General features: G+C 37.4%; 1 protein-coding gene across 1 annotated transcript in view; it reads right to left on the bottom strand.

The window, feature by feature from the left end:
• The window catches only part of LOC107681058 (NAD(P) transhydrogenase, mitochondrial-like), a 54281-nt gene that overhangs the window by 16714 nt on the left and 13602 nt on the right, over positions 1–23965 (bottom strand). Inside the window, exons 6-18 of the mRNA XM_016477209.1 lie at positions 23670–23686; positions 23339–23589; positions 20955–21088; positions 19717–19908; positions 18954–19107; positions 17175–17336; positions 13710–13820; positions 12154–12299; positions 10467–10662; positions 9816–10049; positions 7253–7413; positions 4483–4662; positions 2467–2626 (exon numbers count right to left, since the gene is read on the bottom strand). Coding sequence (XP_016332695.1) covers positions 2467–2626; positions 4483–4662; positions 7253–7413; positions 9816–10049; positions 10467–10662; positions 12154–12299; positions 13710–13820; positions 17175–17336; positions 18954–19107; positions 19717–19908; positions 20955–21088; positions 23339–23589; positions 23670–23686 — 2098 coding nt within the window. The remainder of the gene's footprint in view (positions 1–2466; positions 2627–4482; positions 4663–7252; positions 7414–9815; positions 10050–10466; positions 10663–12153; positions 12300–13709; positions 13821–17174; positions 17337–18953; positions 19108–19716; positions 19909–20954; positions 21089–23338; positions 23590–23669; positions 23687–23965) is intronic.

A 23965-nucleotide genomic window follows, 5' to 3' on the forward strand; every position in this document is an offset into this window, starting at 1 on the left:
ATATTTTTCGTTTGTTTTAGCTGTTTTCATAATGTAGACAGAGAGATTGCATAAGTCTTTGGTGTTGATTTATATAATAAAAAAACTATAAAAAATCAGTACACTAGATGAGGTAAAATACACCATGTATGTGTCCACATTCTATTGATTTGTGCTTACTGGAGAAAGTGCAATACCTGAAATGCAAAAGTAAATTTCTCAAATGACAACAATCATTACGATTATAATTTTGAGAAAAAAAATATTTGTATCAGTTTAACCATTATACAGAATGAAGAAAATGTGACTAATATTTCATTGACTAAAAAACCTGACTAAAATGCTCATATATTTCATTGAATAAACAAAAACAGGACAAGTTTGTCTAAATATGATAACTAAAATGTACATTTGAGTAAGACTAAGACTAAATTAAAAATGGCTGCCAAAATTAATACTGCAGTACGGTTAATTCATAATAATCTTATTGCTAAAATGTCAAGTTTTCATCGACTAAAACTAGACTAAAATGTTGAGACTTTTAGTCGACTAAAACTTGACTAAAACTAAATAGGATAAGGTTGACTAAATATGATAAAAACTAACAAGGACATTTTAGCCCGGGACTAAGACTAAAATGAAAATAGCTGACAAAATTAACACTACTCTCCAGAAGTCTGAGATCCACTAGTGAGCGACGGCTCGTGGTACCATCACAAAGAGGCACAAAATCACTTTCCAAAACATTTTCGTTTACCGTTCCTGGCTGGTGGAATGATCTTCCAACCCCTATCCAGAATGCTGATTCCCTGACAATTTTCAAGCGACCGCTGAAAACTCATCTCTTTCGTCACTATCTGACTTCATCCTAAAAAAAAACAAACAAAAAAAAAACTTTTTCTCTTTTCTTTCATCTTTTTCTGTCTAGCTTGTACTTATTTGAACAATGCTTGAAACTTGGTATGACGAGCACTTCCGGTGTCTATTTGCCTCTTTAAGATGAATCGCTTGATGTATTCCCCAATTGTAAGTCACTTTGGATAAAAGCGTCTGCTAAATGAATAAATGTAAAATGTAAAAAACAAAACAAAAACTCAAAAAAAGGGGGAAGAAAACAAAAAAAAACAGAAAACAAAAACAACTAAAATAAACAATGGAAAAGAAAACAAAAGCAAACAAAACAAAACAGAAAAATAAATAAATAACTAAAAACAAAGGGAAAAGGGAAGAAAACAAAAAGCCAATAAAAACAAAACAAAGAAAACTAAACAGAAAAAAACAAAACAAATAACTAAAATAAAACTAAAAGAAAACTAAAAACAAAAAAGGAAAAAAACAAAAAGCAAACAAAAACATAATATAAATAACTAAACAAATAAATCAAAAAAGGGAAAAAGAACAAAACAAAAAAAGCAAACAAAAAACAAACAAACAAAAAACTTTTTGTTGGGCCCTATAGCGAATTGCAGGACTAGTGATGGGGAATATACGGTTTGAACCTAAAATTTCGATTACCATTTGGAGCAAAAATTTCTCATCCCTCATACCAACAGACCACAGTGCTCACGATAGTCAGGCCTTTGTTGTCAGTGAACATAGCGCTTTCTCAGACATCTTGGCAGTGGCTAAACAGGCAACAGTCAAGAGGGAAAAATCTGGATGCCTCAGAGCCTGTTGGACGGCCATTTGTTTTAAATAAAAGGGTCTGTCTCTGTTGTGCTTGGCCCTGCAATCTTGTTTACTCTGGACCGCGCTGTTTATTATCGTTTCTCCTTTTCTTTCTGTTCACATTCCCACATCTTATCGCTCATCTTTTCCACTGTCCTGTCGCCTCCAAGGTCTTGATCTTCTCAACCTGCTGTCGTACTATAAAACTATGAAACAGTGCGTTGCGGAGAACAAAGCAGCGTGAAAGTCGCTGCCATTGCTGAAGGCCATTACGGAGGCCCATGCAAAGAACCAGCCACAGAAAAATATTTAAGTCTGACTAAATATTTATTTGCCAACTGAACTTGTATTGAGGTAAACACAGTTAAAGTTCATCTGACACACATCCTGCTCAATCAGTCAGCTGTATCTGGGTAAACGAAACGTGGCGTGACCCTGCCAGAAGAGAAAACCTGACATCACCCTCCATAGCTCGGCTCACACGAACAATGCCACGGGAGGCCAACCGCAAAAAAAAAGACGCAGAAGAGAAGTCGAGCCCAAACAGACAGATAAAAAGTGCACATGAATGTGAAAAAAAAAAAACGAGTTAGAATTCAAGACCACCTTAGAACAAGCCCCAGCAGGCCTCAGGGTGCATTCTGGGGGGTTTATCCCGCACAAGAGGGGTCAGAAAATTACCAGTGATGTAATGGGGTGAAGCAAGGTTGCTTTAACAGACATAACATAAAGGATCGTTTGAAGTCGTTGATGGTTCGCTCCAGATCTAGTTGAAACGAAGAGTTTCAGATGTGCAAGGCTACAAAGGGCCTCCATTACCTGGAACGATGATGATATTCTGAGCCTCCTTGATCATCTCCACTGACTGATCCACATTGACCTCAGTGTGGGTACCTGTGATCTCCATGGGCTTGCCTGTGCCGGTGGATGAGGTGCCGTAGCCACCCAGAATGACGTTTGCCAGTGAGCGGTTCATGGCCTAGCAAGGAAAAAAAAATACCCAGAGTTTGGAAATCAGGATTGCAGATTATGAAGACCACCTCTCAGCAGAATAAAAAAAAAGATTGTGTCAAGAAAATGTGTCCATACAACATTTAGACATTATTTACAGGATATTAAGCAAGCCAGCCAGATAGCCAAAATGACTCAAGTGGAATTTTCATGTGAAGGAAAAAATTAAAGTGGATACATGTAAAATAATACCATTTGTCTTAACTAAACTTAAAATTTAAAACTAAACCATGGTGTTGAATTCTCAAGTCCCACTGGGGTGCATGCCATGGGAGTCATTATAACAGGAACATCCAGTCTTTGAGATCAAGGTTTTAGGGCCCGTTTACACTAGTGCGTTTTAAAATGAAAATGATCCTCATCTACACTGGTGTTTCCGCTGCGTTTCAGAAACGATCTCCATCTACACTACCGAAAACGTATGTCACGTGACCATTCATGCAGGTACAACCATAGATATGTATAGGTAGATTCCCTATTATTTAGATGGCGGATGCGTCTACGTGCTTAGAGAGGTCGAATGGGGAATCTACCCATACATATCTATGGGTACAATAATGAGCATGATGTTATTGTTTACATGGTCGTCAAGAATATGCAGAGCGAATGTGGGCAGCCACGCCATCGTTTTCAAAAGTCTTCATTTTGGTTCGTTTACACTGAAACGCAACCCCGGAGTTTTCAAACTAAATCGGGGTCTGCAGCGTTTTCAAAAGTCTGTTTTCGAGGGTCGAAAACGCCAGAGTAGTGTAAACGATACGTTTTCAAAAGTCTCCGTTTTGGTCCATTTACACTGAAAAGCAACCCCAGAGTTTTCTAACTAAAACAGGATCTGCAGCGTTTTCAAAAGTCTCCATTTTCGAGGGTGGAAAACGCCGGATTAGTGTAAATGACAAGTGTAACCGTAGCAAAAGTTATACGTTTTAAAACGAAAACGCACTAGTGTAAACGGGGCCTTAGACTTGCACACGTGTTCTGTAATCCAATATTAATTAGGTTATGCACAAATGATTTAAAATGACCTTTTACAGGTTTGATAACAGTCTGTGTAATGAATTGATCCACAGGTCAGAACTAATTATTTGCTAATTTTAAAGTCATAACGGAAATGTAAACCATAAAATTACTATTAGAATCAACAGAAAATATAGTAAATAACATATTTCAATAAGGCAGAGTTATTTTGCATAAATGTGAAGTATTGTGAGTTGTCACTGGGTTTTCCACTTTGAGAACATCTGGTTTCTAATCTGACCTAAAATAATGAAAAGTTTTAGATATATATTATACACTACAGTTCAAAACTTTTAAGAAATCAAAAAATGCATTAAATTGATCAAAAGTGACACTAAGGAAATTTATTCTACAAAATATCATGGTTTCCACAAAATATTAAGCCGCACAATTGTTTAATAAGAAATGTTTCTTGAGCACCAAATCTGTATACTGGAATGATTTCTGAAGGATCAAGAGAAGACTGAGTCTTCACAGAAATAAATTAAAATTGCAAATTATTTTAAAAGTGTACTACCAATGTCACAACATTTGCTGTATTGTTGATCAAATAAACTAAAAAACTGGTAGACTGGTAGTGTACATTCATATATACATTTAAAATAATATAATTTTAAATTGTGTGTGTGTGTGTGTTTCATTAAAAGAATACATACTATTTGAATTAATATTTAGAGTTTGTGGGCTGGAGAAAACCTTGCCACTGTTAGTTTTTAAGACTAATGACAACCACCATTCACCATTCCAAATACAATATTAAGCACAAAACTACTTCATAAAAGAGGTGGAACTCTGAGACTGTGAACTTACCACACACATGATGTAGGAGAGGATGGCTCCGGAAGAGCCAATGAGGGCACCCACAATAGTCAACAAGTTGTTATTGAGCAGGAAGCCTTCAGCGCACAGGGCCCAGCCGGAATAGCTGTTTAGCACTGTGATCACCACAGGCATGTCGGCCCCTCCAATGGCGGCTGTCAGGGTCACGCCCTACAAAGAAAACGAAAAGCGGGGTCAGAAAGAGGGTCAAAGAGAGAAAAAAAGGGTGGCGATCAAAGGTTACGGTAATGACACGTGAGTAAAGCGCAACAGTAACTCGATTCCATCAAGAATGTCCACCAAAAGGAAAATCACAAGCCTGAGGTATGAGCATTGTACACACGGTTCATTTTTATAAAACGAGTCTGTTCATTTGCACACTGGGTGATGATGCAAATAGGAAATGTGATAGTGCACGCCAGAGCAACATATTTCACACAGATTTGGTTGCAATGGGCTTCAATTAAGGCATGAGGTGTTTGTCAAAACACAGTATTCGTTTCACTCGTCCGTGATATCATCCCCGTATTATTAAACAATGTACTTTCCTCAGGGAACAGGCCTAAACAAAGCCAGCTACCATGCATCATGTAAAAAAATATCTACGAACAAGTAGAAAGACGGAGACTTGAAGAATAATCACTGTAAAAAGAGCCAGACACCATACTGCAGGTGATTGTTTATCTTTATGGAGGTAAAAGGAGCTGTATAAAAATGTCAGCTTCCTGATTATTGACAAATGATGAAAGCCCAATGACGCCAATGTTTACCAGGACTCCAAAAGCCTTCCCTTGAAATTTCATGATTGTGGTTTACTTCTATCTGTCATCATATGGTGGTGTGCTCTTATGGATTATATAAAATAAATAAATAAAACTAAAGCCAAAGGAATTTGGGTTTCATGAGCTGCAGCGTTTACCTATGTCATGCTGTTCTGAAAGGCTGAACAAAGTTGTATAGGCTATAGTTGCACACAACCTTTTCAATCTCTGACCTCATTCAAAATCTTAATCTCCACATCCTCATACCACCAGTAAGTGGAATACTAACCAAATGTGTAATTTTATAAACAACGGTCACTACTTAAGATAGAGGTAGACCAATATATTGGCTGATGGATCATGTCATATTTGGACATTTTAACATGCTGATTCCTCCTAGCATCTCTTCCAAATCTACAGTCTTGTCAGGGCTCCAGACTGCGACCAAATGTCCTGCAACCATTTTTTCTACCTGTGCGACTACATTTTGTGAGCGGTTGCACTGGCGTGACCACTGCGTTCTTCAACTCATAAGCGCTGCCATTTCTGTTGCATTTGAGAAACATCAAACGGCAAACGAAACTGAAAGCATAACGAAACCGCGCTACTCGTTTGAACTGCGCAGCGCTTCGAGTGTAGAGCCTGGTTTATACTCTCCGCGTCAGCACGAGCGCGAAGCTGCGCGCAGCAAAAATGACACGAATATTGAGGAAACGATGGATGGTTTTCAAGCGAAAGTAGGCTTAAAAATAAAAGACCGTTTCTTAAACCAGAGAAAAAACATGCAAGCACTGTCACCGACAGCAAGTTTAGTTTTACTTTTCTCTTTGTTTTCATTTTGAAAAGCCTGTTATCTTTGCTGTTTACCTCACGTTATGGAGGCTCTTTTTTATTTGATTCCTCAGTGTTTGCTAAACGTTCTGTAAGTTATTAGTTGGTATATAATACAGCATGTGGTGTTTGCCATGCCTCATCTTATTCGTTTTTGATAATTAACGTTGTAAGCTAGTTTGTCATTGTATCTTACCGTTTTATTGTTGATGTGCTTTTTAATTAAGAACAACAATGAATCCATCTTTTGTTTTAGTCTTAAAAAGTGAAAGGTGTGTAGATGTATGTAAGCAAAACAGACAATTCCTTTTCTTATAAAACGTGACAACAAGATCACAAATTCGAAAGTGAAAGCGTCCGAAGCCCAGATCATAACACCACAAAAGCAGAACTCCCGTTCACAAAATTCAAATCACAAATAATAATACTGATGAAAAAGAACGGGTTGAATGTTAACCCCTTTCGTTTCCATATAACTATAAACTATTATAAAAGTTCATCAGCATGCATTGATTAATCCCATGTTGTAGCGCAAAAAAATAAAAAAATAAAATATTGCGACCAAATCATGTGCTTGTGCAACCAACTGAGAAAGTCAGTCGCAAAAGAGCGACCAGTGGGAAGAATGAGTCTGGAGCCCTGCTTGTCAATGGATAGTGCACATCTTACGTTTTTTAATGAATTGAGAGTAAATACGATGCAAGTCAGTGTTTTAAATTGTGCACATTTTAATGGCTAAACTGTATGTTTACATAAATATATATACACACATACAACAGAGACTGGAAAAATGCAAAAAGCATGTTTTCTTCCTCATTACAATTTATCTGCATAATTTCCCAGAAAAATGCATAATAAAAAGGAGTTCAGACCATACATATTTAAAAACTGTTATTATTATTATTATTATTATTATTATTGATAATAGAAAGAAATTAAGTTAAACATTTTGGCCAATGGCCCAAACAATGCTAATTTCAAATGATTATTTTATATAAATAAATAAATAAACAACAACAACAGAAAAATAACAAAAAATAACAAAACAAAACAAAGAAAAAAAAAAATAACACATCTAAACCACCCAAAAACACTCAAGAAATTAATAAAAGATAATCTGGCCAAAAAATAAATAAAAATAACATTTTGGAAGACTGTGAATCCCTTACCATGACGGCAGAGAGTGCAGACACGGAGCCCAGGCAGGTCAGGCCAGTGGTATAGCTGGGATCCAGCATGTAGGGGATCATGCCGCCCACACTGGCTGCCATGAGGGTAGCGTTCAGCGCATGACGACCAGGAAGCATAAGGGGAGCGGAGTTCAGGAGACCTGCACGAGGAGGAAGTCAAGTGAGAAGAGCAACACAAAAAGTGGGTTAGCACATACGCCGGACACCATGTGCTCTTTGGGAACACGCTGAGTGAAATAAAATTAGGGTGAGAACTTCTTGGATCTTGGAAACGAGAAGCTTGTTTGAGTTGTGCTTTAAACGAAAGTACACAACTGCATGTCATGTTGTTAAAGTGCACTTTAGGCAGCTGCTAGCGCTCTGTAAACTATAATAATATATGTACAAGACATATCATCAGCGCGAGACAAGTATGTGTGCACAGGAAAAAATCAGTAGGAGCTGAATCAATAATTCTTCAGCATCTGCTGCGTAACAAGATAGCGATACAGTTGGATTGGGCGATTATGAACAGTACTCTACACTGGCCCCTCTTTTAGGCGAAAAGAAAAACTCACAAGGATAAAAATGAGACTTCTAATCTGCTTTATCAGTGTAGGCCTGCAGGCTTCAGAGCGGTGGTAGTGGTGGAGGAATGGGAAAGCTCCTGAAGATAATGCGTTCCAGCTTTGAGGGACAAGTGGAAAATGACTGGGGGGCGGAGGGACTAATTAGTGCCAAATTCTGAGAGGTTCCGCCTGGCCAAGCTTTAAACATGAGGCATGTGTGGCACCGGTGGGCCTGTGAGTTAACAAACAGAGCCGCACCAGACAAGCAGGACCTAGATCCACGACACTGAGATTCCTAACAGGGCTGCACGATAAACAGAAATGAAACAAAACCACAATAACCCTAGTGCAAATATCAAACTCAAAAGCCTTGATTTAAATAATTAAATATATGCGTTGCATATGTGAGAGTGAAGCGTGGAAGCACTGTGTTCTTTTACATGTGATCAGCTCATGATCCTGTGTTTTTTAGTATCTCAGAGCAGTTCAGTTCGCAGTAAATGCACTTGTCAAAAGAGAAGTTAAGGGCTCACTAGGGTTTTCGTCCAAAATAAAAGCTCAATGGTTTAACTTTTGAAAGTGAACAAACAATTGTACAGAAAAATTAAAACTATTATTATTACTATTAAAAACGCTTCACTTGGAAAGTTAGTATAACAGTAATGATAACAGGAATATTTCATTTAATATTTGTATTTAATAACAATTATTATTATTGTTATTATTATTATTAATTATAGTGATATAATAAATTAGGTTTTTCAGCCAAATTGTGCATCCCTATAAACATATTATTAATATGTAATATTATTATAATTAAAAATATGCCACAGCCATATCACCCTGCAGCCCAAGACTGGTTGCCCACTGAAGCTAAGCAGGGAACAAAAAGCACCGTCTTTCGGATGAGACGTTAAATCGAGGTCCTGACTCTTTGTGGTCATTAAAAATCCCATGGCACTTCTCGTAAAGAGGCCTGGCCAAATTGCCCCTCTGGCCTTTGTCTATCATGGCCTCCTAATAATCCCCATCCACTTCATTGGCTCTATGACTCTCTCTCCTCTCCACCTGTAGCTAGTGTGTGGTGAGCACCCTGGCGCCATTGTACTGTGGCTGCCGTCGCATCATCCAAGTGGATGCTGCACACTGGTGGTGGTTGAGGAGAGACCCCCACACATGATTGTAAAGCGCTTTGTGTGTACAACAATACACAATAAAGCGCTATATAAATGCAACATCATTCATTCATTCAAAACTGGAACTTTATCAGGAAAAAACAGATTTTTTTTCACTAAAAAAATTGAGAGAACTGTTTAAAACGGACACAAAACAGAAACAGTGTTTCTGTTTGCCCAAAAATAAAAAATCTGTCATCATTTACGCACTCATTTTGTTCCAAACCTGAATGGCTTGTGAACACAAAAGATTATGTTGAAAAAAGTGTCTCTGGGCCTTATTGACTTTCATTGTATGGACAAAAACTGTTCTTCAAAATATCTTATGTATTCCACAAAAAAAGGTCAGTCATACTGGTTTGAAACATCAAGGTGACTGATTTTTGACAGAATTATCACTTTCGGGTGAACTATCAGTCACACTTTAGTTTAAGGTCCAATTCTCGCAATTAATGAACCGTTAACTACGACTTTTGCTTCAAACTCCTAATTTGCTGCTGCTTAATAGTTAGTTAGGTAGTAGGGATGGGCATTCGATTAAATGTTCTTAGTCGATCGTCGGGAGAATTAACGATCGACTATCGATTAATCATTAATATAGGTAGTTGTTAAGTTTTCGTATTGGTATGATTAGGGATGTAGAATATAGACATGCAGAATATGTGCTTTATTGATGCTAATAAACAGGCAATATGTTAATAATAGGCATACTAATAAGCATACCAATAAGCAACTAGTTAATAGTGAGAATTGGTCCCTATACTAAAGTGTTACTGAACTATCCCTTTAATTGTTATTATATAACCAAACAAGCAGGACCTTGCAGTTTGCCATAAGCCACCAGAGATCCGCTGAAGGTGACTCCACCGATGTAGGTCCCCAGGTAGGCCACAATCTTAGTGAGGTTGGCCGCAGGATCGGTTGCGAAGTGTGGATACTCCACCATGTACTCTGCCACGCAGGTGAGCACGGCCGCCAAACCCACCAGACTGTGGAAAGCGGCGACAAGCTGTGGCAGGTCCGAGATCTGGATCTTCTTGGCAATGGCCAAACCTGCGAACAACAAAGGGGAACTCAGGCCTGCTGGTAAACGGGTCACAGCCGATAAAGAGGTGTGTGTTGATGTGAATCTGGAGCGCAGGTTGGGGTAAGGGTGTGTGGGGGACATGTTTGGGGCAGGCTGAGACCTCAGGGTGGAAGCATCTGGAATCAAGCAGACTTCTGGGGCTGGTCGGGACGGTTTAAACTACATTCCAGCAGGTTTCCAGGAATAATTAGCAATTTAGATTAGAAATGACTGGCTACAAAGCGTGATACCGTGCTGTGTGACTCACACGACCTGATGACCATTACCTGGTTTTGCGGGGAAATCACAAGGTTATTTACCATTTACATTCACACACTTGGAGGTTCAAAGGCCACTGACTAAAGAAGAAATGCATGCAGACACAAGCACACAAGTGTACTCACCAGCAGTGCCACCCACCGCCATGGCCGCACTCATCTGTGCCATGAGCTCAGGAGAAGGTTTCAGCGCTCCGAAAGTGGCGGCAATGCCACTGGCCACTCCGATCATACCCAGGGTGTTACCGAGACGGGCCGTGGACTGGGTTGACAGACCCGCAAGAGCCCCCACGCAGCATAACCCGGAGCCCAAGTACATCATCTGCACACAAAGAGAAGGTTTACAGGAAGTGAGGAAACAGATCCTTCAGAATCCATTTCTCTATAGAACAACTACAGTATATTACTAGATTTTCACCGTGGCCAGGAAGTTACTATGATGTTCCGAGCTGAATTTTTCATGTTGCTACGCATCTTTGATATTCTGGTCACAAGATTTTGTCCCTCCTTCAACCAGTGTTTTTTTAGTATTATATATATTTATTTCCAGTTTTGATTTTAAGTTTAGTTTAATTTATGAGCTTGTCATTATTATTATTGTTAAAGGGGTCATATGATGCGATTTAAATTTTTCCTTTCTCTTTGGAGTGTTACAAGCTCTTGGTGCATAAAGAAGATCTGTAAAGTTGCAAAGACTAAAGTCTCAAATCCAAAGATTTTCCAGAGATATTCTTTATAAAAGTTGAGTCAATCACACCTACCTAAAATGGCTCGTTCTAACACGCCCCCACATGTCTACCTCACGATGTGGGAAGATTTGCATAACGCCGCCCAAATATTCACGCAAAGAAAGAAGGCGTAACTTTTATTCTCACTCTATTTAACCGGATCTTCTTAGTGAACTGGTCGAACCAGTTTACCAAATCGAACTGAATCATTTGAAACTGTTTGCATCTCCAGTACGCACTAACCTACAAATTACTTAAGTTGTTCGGTTTATAAACGTGCCTGACACTCCCTCTGACGCAAAATAAACCAATATCCCGAGTTATTCAGTTACTCCTAACAGTATATTGACTGAACTGCTAAAAGAGAACCAATGATGTGATGTGCACGAGCAGAGCAGCTGGACTGAGTCTCGTCCTGCTGGGAGACGGCATCACAGTTGAGGTATTCGGCCAATCACAACGCACTGGATAGCTGGCCAATCAGAGCACACCTCGCTTTTTTAGAACGATGAGCTTTGTAAAAATCGACGCGTTTCAGAAAGGCAGGGCATAGAGGAGAAACAATAATGTACATTATATGGAAAATAATGTGTTTTTTAACCTTAAACTGCATAAACACATTGCATTACACCAAATACACAACAATGTTCTTTTTAGCAACATCATATGACCCCTTTAACAGCCTTAATTTATTAATTTTAATAATTTTTTATTAATTATTTTAAAATTAAATGAATTAATTTTAATTGTATTAAAATACTAATGCATAGTTTTAATACTTAAATGTAAATAAAAAATGAAAAAATGTTGACAACTAAATGAAATAAACAAGCTTAAGTTTTTCCATCTTATATTTAATTTTTTATATTTCAGCTTTTTCAATTAACAATAATTTGTAATAATTTTAAAACGGTCTTCACTGTAACTATATGCAACTTTTCTGTCTGTTATCATCTGCCATTTTGAAAAGTGTAAGTTCGAACCAAAGCACTTTAAGAAGTTGCATGATTTGAGGCAAAATCCATGTCCATAATACAAATGGTGCAGAAGAATTGCAATAAACTAATAAAGTAATGCAGTCTTACCTGTTCAATGTTGTAGCCGCTTTGAAGAGCGACCCCATAACCCCCAACAAACAAACCAGCAGGAAGAAGATACAAGTAGTTGTACTCTGGAGGATCAGTGGGCCGCTTGAACATGTCCAACATCCTCCGAGTAACCAAGAAACCACCTGATCAAAAAAATATATAGTAGTATTAATATTAGTAAAAACACAGTATAAACACAGGACAATATTGTCAACGTTACATCTGTGTACTAAGCTTAATTTTTCCAGCATTAATTTTAAATTAATATCAATAAATTGAATTATTCACTTGATATAAACTATATTTTTTAAACATCAAGTCACTTAAATGTGTAAAATGTCCTAATTGAGTTGCAGAAGGATGCCATGAAGAATGGCGGGAGTCACTCATCTGCTGCTCATTAGCGAAGTATTTTTTAACCGCCATGTGATTGCATTTACATTCATTTTCCTGGCTTACACCGTCCTAGCTAAGCAACTTACTAGGACGATTACCAAACCAAAGATTTTCATTCGAAACTCAGACGGATATCCAGTTTCACTCAAACCTTAGTGACCTGTTCCTCTGAGGATCCCGGTGAAATATTTAAACTCAGAAGTAAATGCACTTAGACGGTTGAACACAATGTATACAGCATTAGAAAGAACGTTCCGTTTTCCCACAATTAAATGTGAAGGATATCCAGACATTACAGTCAGGGCCAAAGAATAAAATGTGTTTTCATTCCTGTCATTAATGGAGCAGGTTCACCATAAATTCCTTGTCTTTTATTAAAATTAAATTGGAAAGGGCAATTGTTATTTTTTCCCTGCATGCACTTGTAACAATAAAAACGGTCGAAAAGAGGATAGGAAAAAGCGACCAGAATGTCCATATTTCTAACTCTAAGGTTTATGGGTAATGGGACTGCGGGACGAAACGCCGTGTATGAGGAATGGAAATAACAAAAACCATCTTTCAACTGAAATTAAACACCTGCCTTCTGAGAAGATAAATATATAAATTCAGACACTTTATGTGTGCTGGAACACATATCAAAAAGCTGTTATTGTAGCATGATGAAAAATGTAAAAGCCTAGTAGCATGCCATTAAATCACTAACACACCCTCTGACCTGGACTGGCGCCTTGGCCAACCATACTAAGACGTAGAATGAAGGGGTCATTGGATTCAGGATGGCATTTTGGCCAACTGCCCACTCCAAGCCACTTTTTCCCCTTTTCCTCCTTAATGGCCCTGTTGGTTGGTTTTGAGCAGAGCCTGATTTATGACATGACCGAGGCTCTTTGAAGCATAACTGCTGCACTGACATTTCCTGCTTCAGGTGTGAGGTTTGACGGACTAAACTATTCCACCTGGAAGGAACGGAATACACCACTCTTCTCACGAACACAAGATGCAGGGCAGCCAGAGGGCAGCGAGCGGCCCGAGTACAGAGCCCTCAACTGCTTGCATCTGTAATCTTACTCGACTTTCAGCCTCCGATATTTTAGCAATGCTTTATCTTGCCTTTCGCTGTTGGCAGGTACAGATCGTGTGTTCAGTGCACTCACCGGCGATGTTGACAGAGGAGATGAAAGCAGCCAGTACGGCCAGGGTCTCGGCCGTGCAGCTAGGAAGTAATCCGCCACCCATGAGGGAGAGCCCACCAACAGCAGTCAAACCTGAAAACACACGGCATCCATGTTATTTTCACAAACAAACAAAAAATAAATTGTATTTAAACTGTAATACATTTCGTAATATTTTAATTAAAAAAAATGCTTTCAATTCAAATAATGTAGTTCTTGAAATAAAATCATCTTAATTTAAAATAAATACATAAAATGGATTTAAATAGTAATTCATTTTAATTATATTTTAATTTTAAAAAACAATTTTGCCTTAAATTGAGATTTTATAAAGTTATTTTTTAAAATAAAATAGGGTGCTGATAACAACTACTAAACTATAATGAGAGATTTGCAATATATGTTGACTGCAATAAATAGCATTCCATGAGATACGTCACTAAGTTTGAAGGAAAGAATGTGTAACTTTTAAAAAATACAATTCATATAATTTTAAATCATTTTTAAAATAAAGTTTGATTGCAAAAATTCACATTTTATCAGAATACACCACCAATTTTGAATGGCATGAATGAATAAATAAATAAATAAATAAATAAATAAATATGCAGTTTAATTAATATAATTAAATTATTTTTTTTTACATAAAATTGTAAGAAATATTGAAATAGTAGTTAATTGTAATTATAGTTCATTAAAAAAAAAACTATTTCGTCTTATATTTAGATTTTATAAAGGTTTTTTTTTTATAAAATTGAAAAAAATATATTTGGTGCCGATAACAGCTACTACACTAATAATGAGAGATTAACAATACATGTTGACTGCAAAAAAATAGCATTTCATGAGAATGCATCACTCATTTTGAATGGCTGAAAAAATACAAATTTAAATTTTTTAAAAATAAAATTCAAATAATTGAAATTAATTTTTTAAAATAAAGTTTAATTACAAAATTCACATTTTATCAGAATACACCACTAATTTTGAATGGAATAAATAAATAATTTTTTTTAAATAAAAATGTACTTTAATTAAAATTAAATATTTTTGTAACAATGCAGATGCTGATAACAGCTACTACACTTTATTTACTAGATACTACATAAACTACATAAACAGAAATTAGCATTTCATCAGAATTTGAGCCAGATGTAATCACTACATCCATGCCAACTAATAAAGCATATATGGATAAATATTTTTGACAATTTGCCAAGTGACTATATCAAGCGAGAAAAACGAGGCTTATGACCACCGTTCCAGTCATTTCTCCCCTCTAATAAAGCACAATTCCACTAGAAATCTTACGTAATATGCTTGATGCCGGCACAGCACTCTCAGCACTCAAAACAAGTCGTTTGTAACTCATTTTGATCGGGAATTAATGAGGACAACACTGGCATCCCCAAGGGAAATCTGATAACCATCACCTCTTTAATCGTTTTCAAATGCTTCCGCGGCATTGACTCGACTGACCAAACCTGAGGTGGCCCTGATAGTTAGCGGTATCTTAAGTCAATGGAGTGTGTAACTGTTGGTAAGCATTTCCTCTCACTTTGTAATTCTGAAGTAACAATTGATCACAGACCAGCTCGCAGGCCAAGAGCACGCTACCACAACACTGCAGGAAACGCAACAGACGACTTGTAAACCTACACAGGCACGAACCGCCACACACGCACCCAGACATGCAAAGGTCTGGATATCTGTAAAATAAAACCCTTGGATGAAAATGAAAGATGCCGGAGTCTGCTCGAAATCCACACACGGATTGCTGTTGTTCTAATGGCTGGATAATATTTCGGACTTTCTGTGATCATGGAGACTAAAGCGACGATATGTTTGGAAAGCAGGGCTGGTTTAAGCAATGACACATCCATTAGGTCACCACCACGTCGCCCAAATGGACCCAAAACCAAAATCTAATAGCCCAAGTTCATCAGTAAACATTCCTTGGATCAGGTGATGTTCAAACGTTCATATCAAGCGATGTGGAGTCATTCTGATTCACCAGTTTCAGGTAGATTAAAGAGCAAGAGAGGAACTCTACTCCACCAGGAGCAAAAGAGTAACTTTATGCTTCTGGAAAAGTTCTCCCACACTTTCAATGAGAATGAGAAATTCCACATTGGTGGCTTAACGTCTCAGTCACTTTTGTGAGAGCTTCATTACTTCTGGCACTGAAAGAAGCGAATTCCAACTCGCTCACATTTCCAGGCCTGTGAAAGACACAGTTCAATAAGTGTCAAATATATAACACCTCATACTCAAATACAACAAAGAAAAGCAAGAGACTGTCTCTACAAGACTAATAAAGTAATTCACAGGAAGTGTGCAGTAGGTCGAGGCAAACTAATTGCTTCAGTTGATTCCCCACACTCTTGATGTGAAGTTTATAGCTCTCTTGACATAAAGGACTCTTTAATGCAGACCACCAAGGACTTGGTGGTGTTAAAAATAATGAAACCTTTCCTGGTTTCTCAGCCTGCTGAGAGAAATGAATAAAAGCTTAACGAAGCACAGAAGCATCCTTGATCTGCCTGGCTGATGACAGCGTGGCCTTCTGAAGACCGCTGAACCCTGGGACATTAAGTCTAGACTAATGAAGAGCTGAATTCGCCACTTAACGGGTGGGCTATGTCGGCCCATCACAGACGCTAACTCAAGGGCGGGAAGAAAAAATTATGTGACAGTTTCTGCCTATTAAAGCAAGTGGGTAATTCACACCCACTTGAGAGCCCTCCGTAGGGGAAACTCAGATGAAGAAAAGGCACTTTGATGACCTGTGCTTGAGGAAAAAATGAGATCCTGTGACATTTTAAAATTTAATATCAGAAATTTCAATAGTTTCTATCTATCTATCTATCTATCTGCGCTCATAAGTTTACATGCCCCTTGCAGAATGTGCAAAATGTTAATAATTGAAACAAAATAAGAGGGATCATGAAAATTGCATGTTATTTTTTATTTAGTACTGTCCTTAATAAGCTATTTCACATAACAGATGTTTACATATACTCCACAAGACAAAATAATAACTGAATTTATAAAAACGACCCCATTCAAAAATGTATATACTCTTGAATCTTAAAACTATGTGTCATTTCCTGGATGATCCACGGCTGTTTTTATATTTTGTGATAGTTGTTCATGAGTCCCTTGATGGTCCTGAGCAGTTCAACTGCCTGCTGTTCTTCAGAAAAATCCTCCAGCTCCTGCACATTATTTGGTTTTCCAGCATCTTCTGCATATTTGAACCCTATCCAAAAGTGACTGGATCCATATTTTCACACGGAGGACAACTGAGGGACTCATACACAACTATTACAAAAGGTGAAAACATTTACTGATGCTCAAGAAGGCAACACAATGCAATAAGAGCCGGGGGATTTAAGTTTAGCAATTACTTTCACTCTGGTTGTGCACTTTGATTTACTAACTTACCAGAAATGGCATTTGTAACAGACATAAGTGGGGAGTGAAGAGCAGGAGTGACGCCCCATACGGTGTGGTATCCCACAATTCCCGCCAGGCCAAAGGTTGTAACCATCTGAGTGAAAGCAGCATTGGGAGCACACAACCCAAGACCGATCGCTGAAGCCAGACCTGAGTAGAAATAACAAGATGTCAAACATTATAGGTTTGTTTTTCAGTAAAGGTAATTTGACTGCTTTACTGCACAGACAAATCAGCCGAGTGCCAGGGGCAATGGGTCCTGTTTATACATCCCATAATCCTCTCAAAACATCAACATTGCTGTGGGTCATGTACACTTGCCACCTCAACTCTAATATAGGGAACATTTGCTGACTGACTCATTAAATTTTAAAATGTTACAAAGTTAAAAATAAATGTGCATTAAGCTGGGAAAAAAGTCCCATAACTACTTTTTGGTAAATATATAAGATTTCATAGTTGGTTTATTTTAGTGCTGTCAAACGATTAATTGCGATTAAATCGCATCCAAAGTAAAAGTTTGTGTTTACATAATATGTGTGTGTACGGTGTATATTTATAATGTATATATAAATACAAATACATGCATGTATATATTTAAGAAAAATATGTTGTTTTTATATATTAAATAATATATTATATATTATTTATATTATATATTATATAATATAAAATATAAGAATATAAATGTATATACATGTAAATATTTTCAAAATATATACTGAATGTGTGTATATTTATACATACACATAATAAATATACACAGTACACATACATATATTATGTAAACAAAAACTTATTTTGGATGCAATTAATCGCGATTAATCATTTGACAGCACTAGTTTACTTATTTATAAATAAATAACAAAAAATACTAGTATTATAGTTATAAATAAAAAATAAATATTTTTATATTTATTTTTATAATATTGTTATTATTTCCAGTGGTCTTATTAATAGGCCTTTTGGTATTGCCAACTCACAGACCAGCCATTTGCCATTTGTGAGTAAGAAAACCTCAACACCATGCCATGACAGACATACACAGCAGGAGGGAAGGAGCAACACAACTACCATTTTATCATCCCAGGTTCCTGGCATTCAGATGCCAGAACGGGCCAAGGTGATGTGGAAAATAAAACAGCTTGTGCCGCAATTAGGTGACCAATCGCGATTTCAAAAGGCAGTGATTTCGGCCTTCCGAGCAAGTCAGGATTCCCTATACCTAAGCTCATACAGATACAGGAAAACCATGAAAGGGCAGGAAGATCTCATTTGCATGTTTGTTTATCAGCCGGTGTTTATTTACGTGCGAGTTGCATTTGCGGCTTGTCTGAGTGAGGAAGTGAGCGCTTTGATGTGAAGCCAAAGTTGCCTCTCCTCACACAAGTGGTCCTCAGGCGTCTGCAACCAATAGAATTCATTTGTGTGCCGTTTAGTTTAGCGGGGCTTTGGAGTCTAATCACATCTTGGGACAAAGCGGCCAAACAGGGGAGCTGCTATTTTTGGAATTTCTTAGCAATGCAGATTGTTAAGTGGATAAAAGAAAGAAAATAAAAATTGGATTAATCTCAAAGGCAATAAAGGGGGGCCGCTTTAAACGTACACGGCAACCTTATTAACATAGTTCAATGTCAGAGACCACCAATGCAGCGGTCGCTTCCTCTTAAAACACACGGGAAGCCGCTTTCATATTAACCCCAGGGGGGACCTGGAGAGATCCGACGGGAAGAGGAAGGCAGGGAGGGCAGCCGGACTGTGATTTACCTCCGCTGTAAAGCCCAGCTGTGGTGAGGGTGGCTCTGAAGGGCGAGATGGCAGCTGCCCTTTCCTTTTCCAGCTCCTGGACAGTCTTTTGTTTTGGAGGTGCTGCCACTGGGACGTTGTTAGGTTGTGGTGCAGGGAAAAGCACTTTTCCGTCCTGCAGACAGACAGAGAGAGTGAGAGCCAGAATTCAAATAACACCACAACTCAACTCCTTGAAAGCTAAATGAGTGCCAGAGAGATATTGAATCATAAATTTCAAACGGCTCACATCCTTTAAGCTCAGGGGTGTCAAACTCATTTTAGGTCAACAGCCAGACTGGATAAAACATCATCTTATGCATTTTTGTATTTGTTAAACTTTAGTGTATCCATGGAGAACACATGCACAACAAGTCCACAAAACAACTTCGATGCTTATTTCACCAATATTATGGTATAACAAAATGGATTAAATTTACTCGTTTCAATTACACATACACAAGCAATATAAAAAAATAGTTGCTAATATTATGTAAATTTACTTTCATATTTTTCCTTATACGAGTCAATCACAAATCTTAAAGTGGGATATGTTGCCTTCTCCAACTTTGCACAAATGCAATTAAAACAATTTATTTTAAAAAGCATGATTTTGCTAGATGTTTGAGTGTGAAATTTTCTATATAATTGAAAGAAAAGTTTTACTGATTTAGGATGTGACCTATAACATGCAACACAAATGTCTATGTCCAAAATAAAATAAAATAATCAAAAAATAGTTTACCTGCATAACTACTGAACCTCGGATGACATGGTCCATTGTGCCGTAATCAAACTCGTTTTTGACGTCAAAGTGAAAGACTTCCTTGTCCGGGCTGATGGCACGGATGAGTTTGATGATGTTGTTTGAGTATAATGTGCTGGCCTGAGTCGGGAGGCGACTGGGAAGATCAGTATAGCCAACGTGGATCACACCCTACAGGAACGTACAGAAATACATTTAATGAAATAAGACAGACAAACATGTGAATATACACCCACATTCAAAAGATTTCGGTTGGTAAGATTTTGTAATGTTTTTGAAAGAAGTCTCTTATGTTCTCCAAGGCTGCGTTTCTTAATTTATTTATACTATATACTGCATTTATAAACACAATAAAATGGTAATTGTGAAATATAATTACAATTAGATTTTTCAATTTTAATATATCATTAGAAAGCTGAATTTTTCATCAGCCATTACTCTAGTCTTCAGTGTCACATCGTCCTTCAGTAATCACTCTAATATGCTGATTTGCTGCTCAAGAAACATTTCTTATTATTATCAATGTTGAAAACAATTTTGCTGCTTAATAACTTTGTGGTAACAGTGATACATTTTTAAAGATTCTTTGATGAATAGAAAGTTCACATTCCTGTAGCTCAAACACTGAAGCACAACTCTAACAACGCTTTGCATTTGGCAGACTTTTTAATCCAAATCCATGTAAATTAAAATGTTTAAAAGAACAGCATTTAATTGAAATAGAATGTTTATAATTGTTTTTTTTTTGTTTGTTTTTTTTTAAATCCAAGTCTTTAAAATTTGAAATGTTCTCCGATTTTTGTTATTAATGCTATTATTATCATCTTTATTATTATTGTCATCATTATTTTTACTATTATTGTTTTCTACTATTGCCATGTCTGTTGTACTTTTGTACATGTTCCTTTGTTTATATACTTCCACCCCCCCACACCCAGTTACACACACACACACACACACACACACACACACCATGTTGGCTGTCATGTATGTTTTGTTGACCTTGGTTATTTTGTAATTGATTTGTCACCTGTAAATAGTATATCTGTTTGCATAATAAAAAATAAGTGAAATGTCTTCATGTCACTTGCTAAGTCTAAATACATTAATCCTGAATAAAACATAAAAAAATACCTTATTGACCCCTGAATGTTCCTGACAAACACATGAAGCTCATGCAAGACCCCCAAGTTGTTGTTCTGTTGCAGTGTACTCACTTTGTGAACGGAGAGTTCTCCAGGAACTGTGGTCTCAATATTGCCCCCAGCTTCTGCAGCCAGGTCCACCACCACTGAACCATCTTTCATGGTCTCCACCATTTCCTTAGTAATCAGCACAGGGGCCTTCCGACCTGCATAATAATTTCAGCACAGTGAGACTGGTAAACCAAAACCATGACTGATATGCATTTAATAAGGCTCCTCTGATGTGCCTTTTATCCGTGCAACCTAATATACTGATAAGCTGTTTTGCGGCTTGTTGGTTTTAAAAGAAAAACGCTATTCTGATAAAAGTGGAACAGACTACATGCATTTTACCAATCTGAGCATGCTAAAAACTGCCAGGTATTTAGTGTACAACAAGTCCAACTGGTGGCTTCATGGCTTCAGAGATGAAAATAAAATAACATTGGAGTTAACACCAGGAGTGTGCACAAGCATGCAAGAGTCACAGGAACTGACTTCAAATGCCAGCGGTACTGAACAAGCAACACAAACTGGAAAAACTCTCTGCCAATCTAAAGCAAGAGCGACACAAAACAACCCTTATGTCACTCAGGAAACTTCATAAACATTCTCTGTTATAGACACCTGATTTTTATTAGCTTTCAGTCATGGAGATTAAGACAAAACATGCTTCAAATAAACATGAAGCACATCTGCAGCCACAGAGCTGTTAAATAGGTAATTACGCTGTACGTAATTAGTAATGTCGGGTAATCTGTTTCTCTTTTCAAATGCCAGCAGAAGTCATACAAGTATCAACTTAAGGATCCTGAGATAAACCAGGATCACGGTTAAAAGAATAGTTAAAAAGTAAACTTAAAATTGACATTTACTCACCCTCATGTACTTTTAAACCAAAATGTCATTATTTTTCCATGAAAAGCTACAAAATGAACTTAAGAATAGTGTTGTTTTTGGCGGCCTGTTTTAATTTTAGTTTTAGTCTAGTCTTTGTTGTGAAGCTGTTATTTTAGTTTTTATTAGTTTTAGTCACGTTCATACTCTTTTTAGTCTAGTCAAGTTTTAGTAAACTAAAAGTCTGAGCATTTTAGTCTTATTTTAGTCAGAATTATCCATGACTATTTTCGTCTAGTTTTAGTCGACGAAAACTGATGACATTTATTTGTATCACCAAGTATGACAATTGCAGCCTGCTGATAGTTACATTCAATATATCTGAGACAACGATCCATATACTGTGAGATTAGTAAATCAGGTTGGGCTGATGCAGAAGAGCGTGGTGGAAAATATAACACAGTAGCAATAATACAACTTAACCCTCGAGGAAGATGACCGGGACGTAACCAGACCCACAAATCTTCATGCTCTTCCTCTTCTAGATGAGTCAGTCGAATTTGTTTCATGATGTTACAAACATACAAGGCAACTCCTCCTCCCCCACCTCCATCATAATTTTTTCCACTGTTCATCATGACTTGAGACTGACAAGCTCCAAAATGGACAAGGAAGCACTATAAAAGCACCATAAAAGTAGTCCACAAGTTTTGTTTGCCATATTCCAAGTCTTGAAATCAAACAATAGATTTGTGATGGAGAGACCAAAATGAAGTCATGCAATGATAAGCTTCACCTCTGCTGCAGCTCTTAAATAGTAAGTTCACGAATTTTCAAACAGCTTTGTATTGTTACAATGACAGTAGATGCATGTTTTTTTTTCTTGCCATCTGCACAAAAATATCCCTGTTTATTTGTCAGCAAAAGACTTTCAACAGCTCCAGGGCTTTTGTGAAAACTACAGACTGTACTTTTTCCACATTTTTGTATATTCGCTTAAGAATAGTCTGATCGATTTATTAATAAATAAATAAACAGCCAACCTTTATTAAAATCCCATATTGCCAGTGGTGATTTACCCCTGCGTCTATGATGCAGGTTAGACATCAATAACAGGTTGGACATCATATTTCCTTGTAGAGCAACAGTAAACGTGAAGGAAACTAGTCAATTTTGACTTAAAAGCTTTCATAAATCTTCAAAAGGCTTAGAATATAGCCAATATTATACCCAATATAGAGACATATGGACTACTTTATGCTGCTTTTTGGGCCTTCTGAACTTGACAGCCTATGAACCCTAAAGAAAAAAAAAAATTCTTGCATGCATTTCATAGAAAAAAATAAAATAAAAAAAATACAGCACATAGGTTTGTAACAACATAAGGCTGAGTAAATAAAGAGTAAAATCCAAATTTCTGGCAGAACTCTTCCTTTAAAAAGTCAAATGGAAAAATAAGAGCATGTGCAAACACCACAAGACTTATTATCTGCAAGAGTACATGCCAAAGAGGGCATGTGATGGAAAAAGCGGAAGATGAGATGGAAAGGGAGTGAAATGAATGCTGCAGGTGTGCGTACCGGGGATAAGCGCAGTAGTGATAATGATGTCAACATCCAAACACTGCTTGGCAAACAGCTTCATCTCTGCCTCGATGAACTCCTTGGACATCTCCTTAGCGTAACCGCCATGGCCGTCTCCTGACTCCTTCACGTCCACCTCCAGGGGCTCGGCACCCAGGGACTTGAACTGCTCCAGAGCGGCCGCTCTGGAAGAAAAGGACCAGACTAATGCAACACTGCCACCGAGAGGAAGCTTGCTGGAACTGACACTGATGGAATCAGTCAAGCAGATGAAGTTTCAAGTTTTATGTTCCAAAGCACAGAAAGGATGTGAATTCTAACTAAATACACCAAACTTGGCTCACTCTGGAAGATCATAGTCATTAAATCATAGTAAAATGTAGCTTCTTTTTTTTTTTTTTATCTGTACATTTCAAACCATTTTAGCAGGATTAGCTATGACATCACTGTTTTCTTGCACAAGACCTTTTTATGTCCTTGTTTTTGGAAAAAACGAAAAAAAAGAAAGAAAAAAAAACCTTTCAGATAAAACAAACATCATAAATCTAAACTAGAGCGGAACGGTGACTCAAAACTCAAATTTATAAATACTGACAAAAATTGGAAATAAAAGAGCATCTGTCA

This window comes from Sinocyclocheilus anshuiensis, unplaced genomic scaffold (genome assembly GCF_001515605.1).
Source record: "Sinocyclocheilus anshuiensis isolate Anshui unplaced genomic scaffold, SAMN03320099.WGS_v1.1 scaffold412, whole genome shotgun sequence".
Lineage (NCBI taxonomy): Eukaryota > Metazoa > Chordata > Actinopteri > Cypriniformes > Cyprinidae > Sinocyclocheilus > Sinocyclocheilus anshuiensis.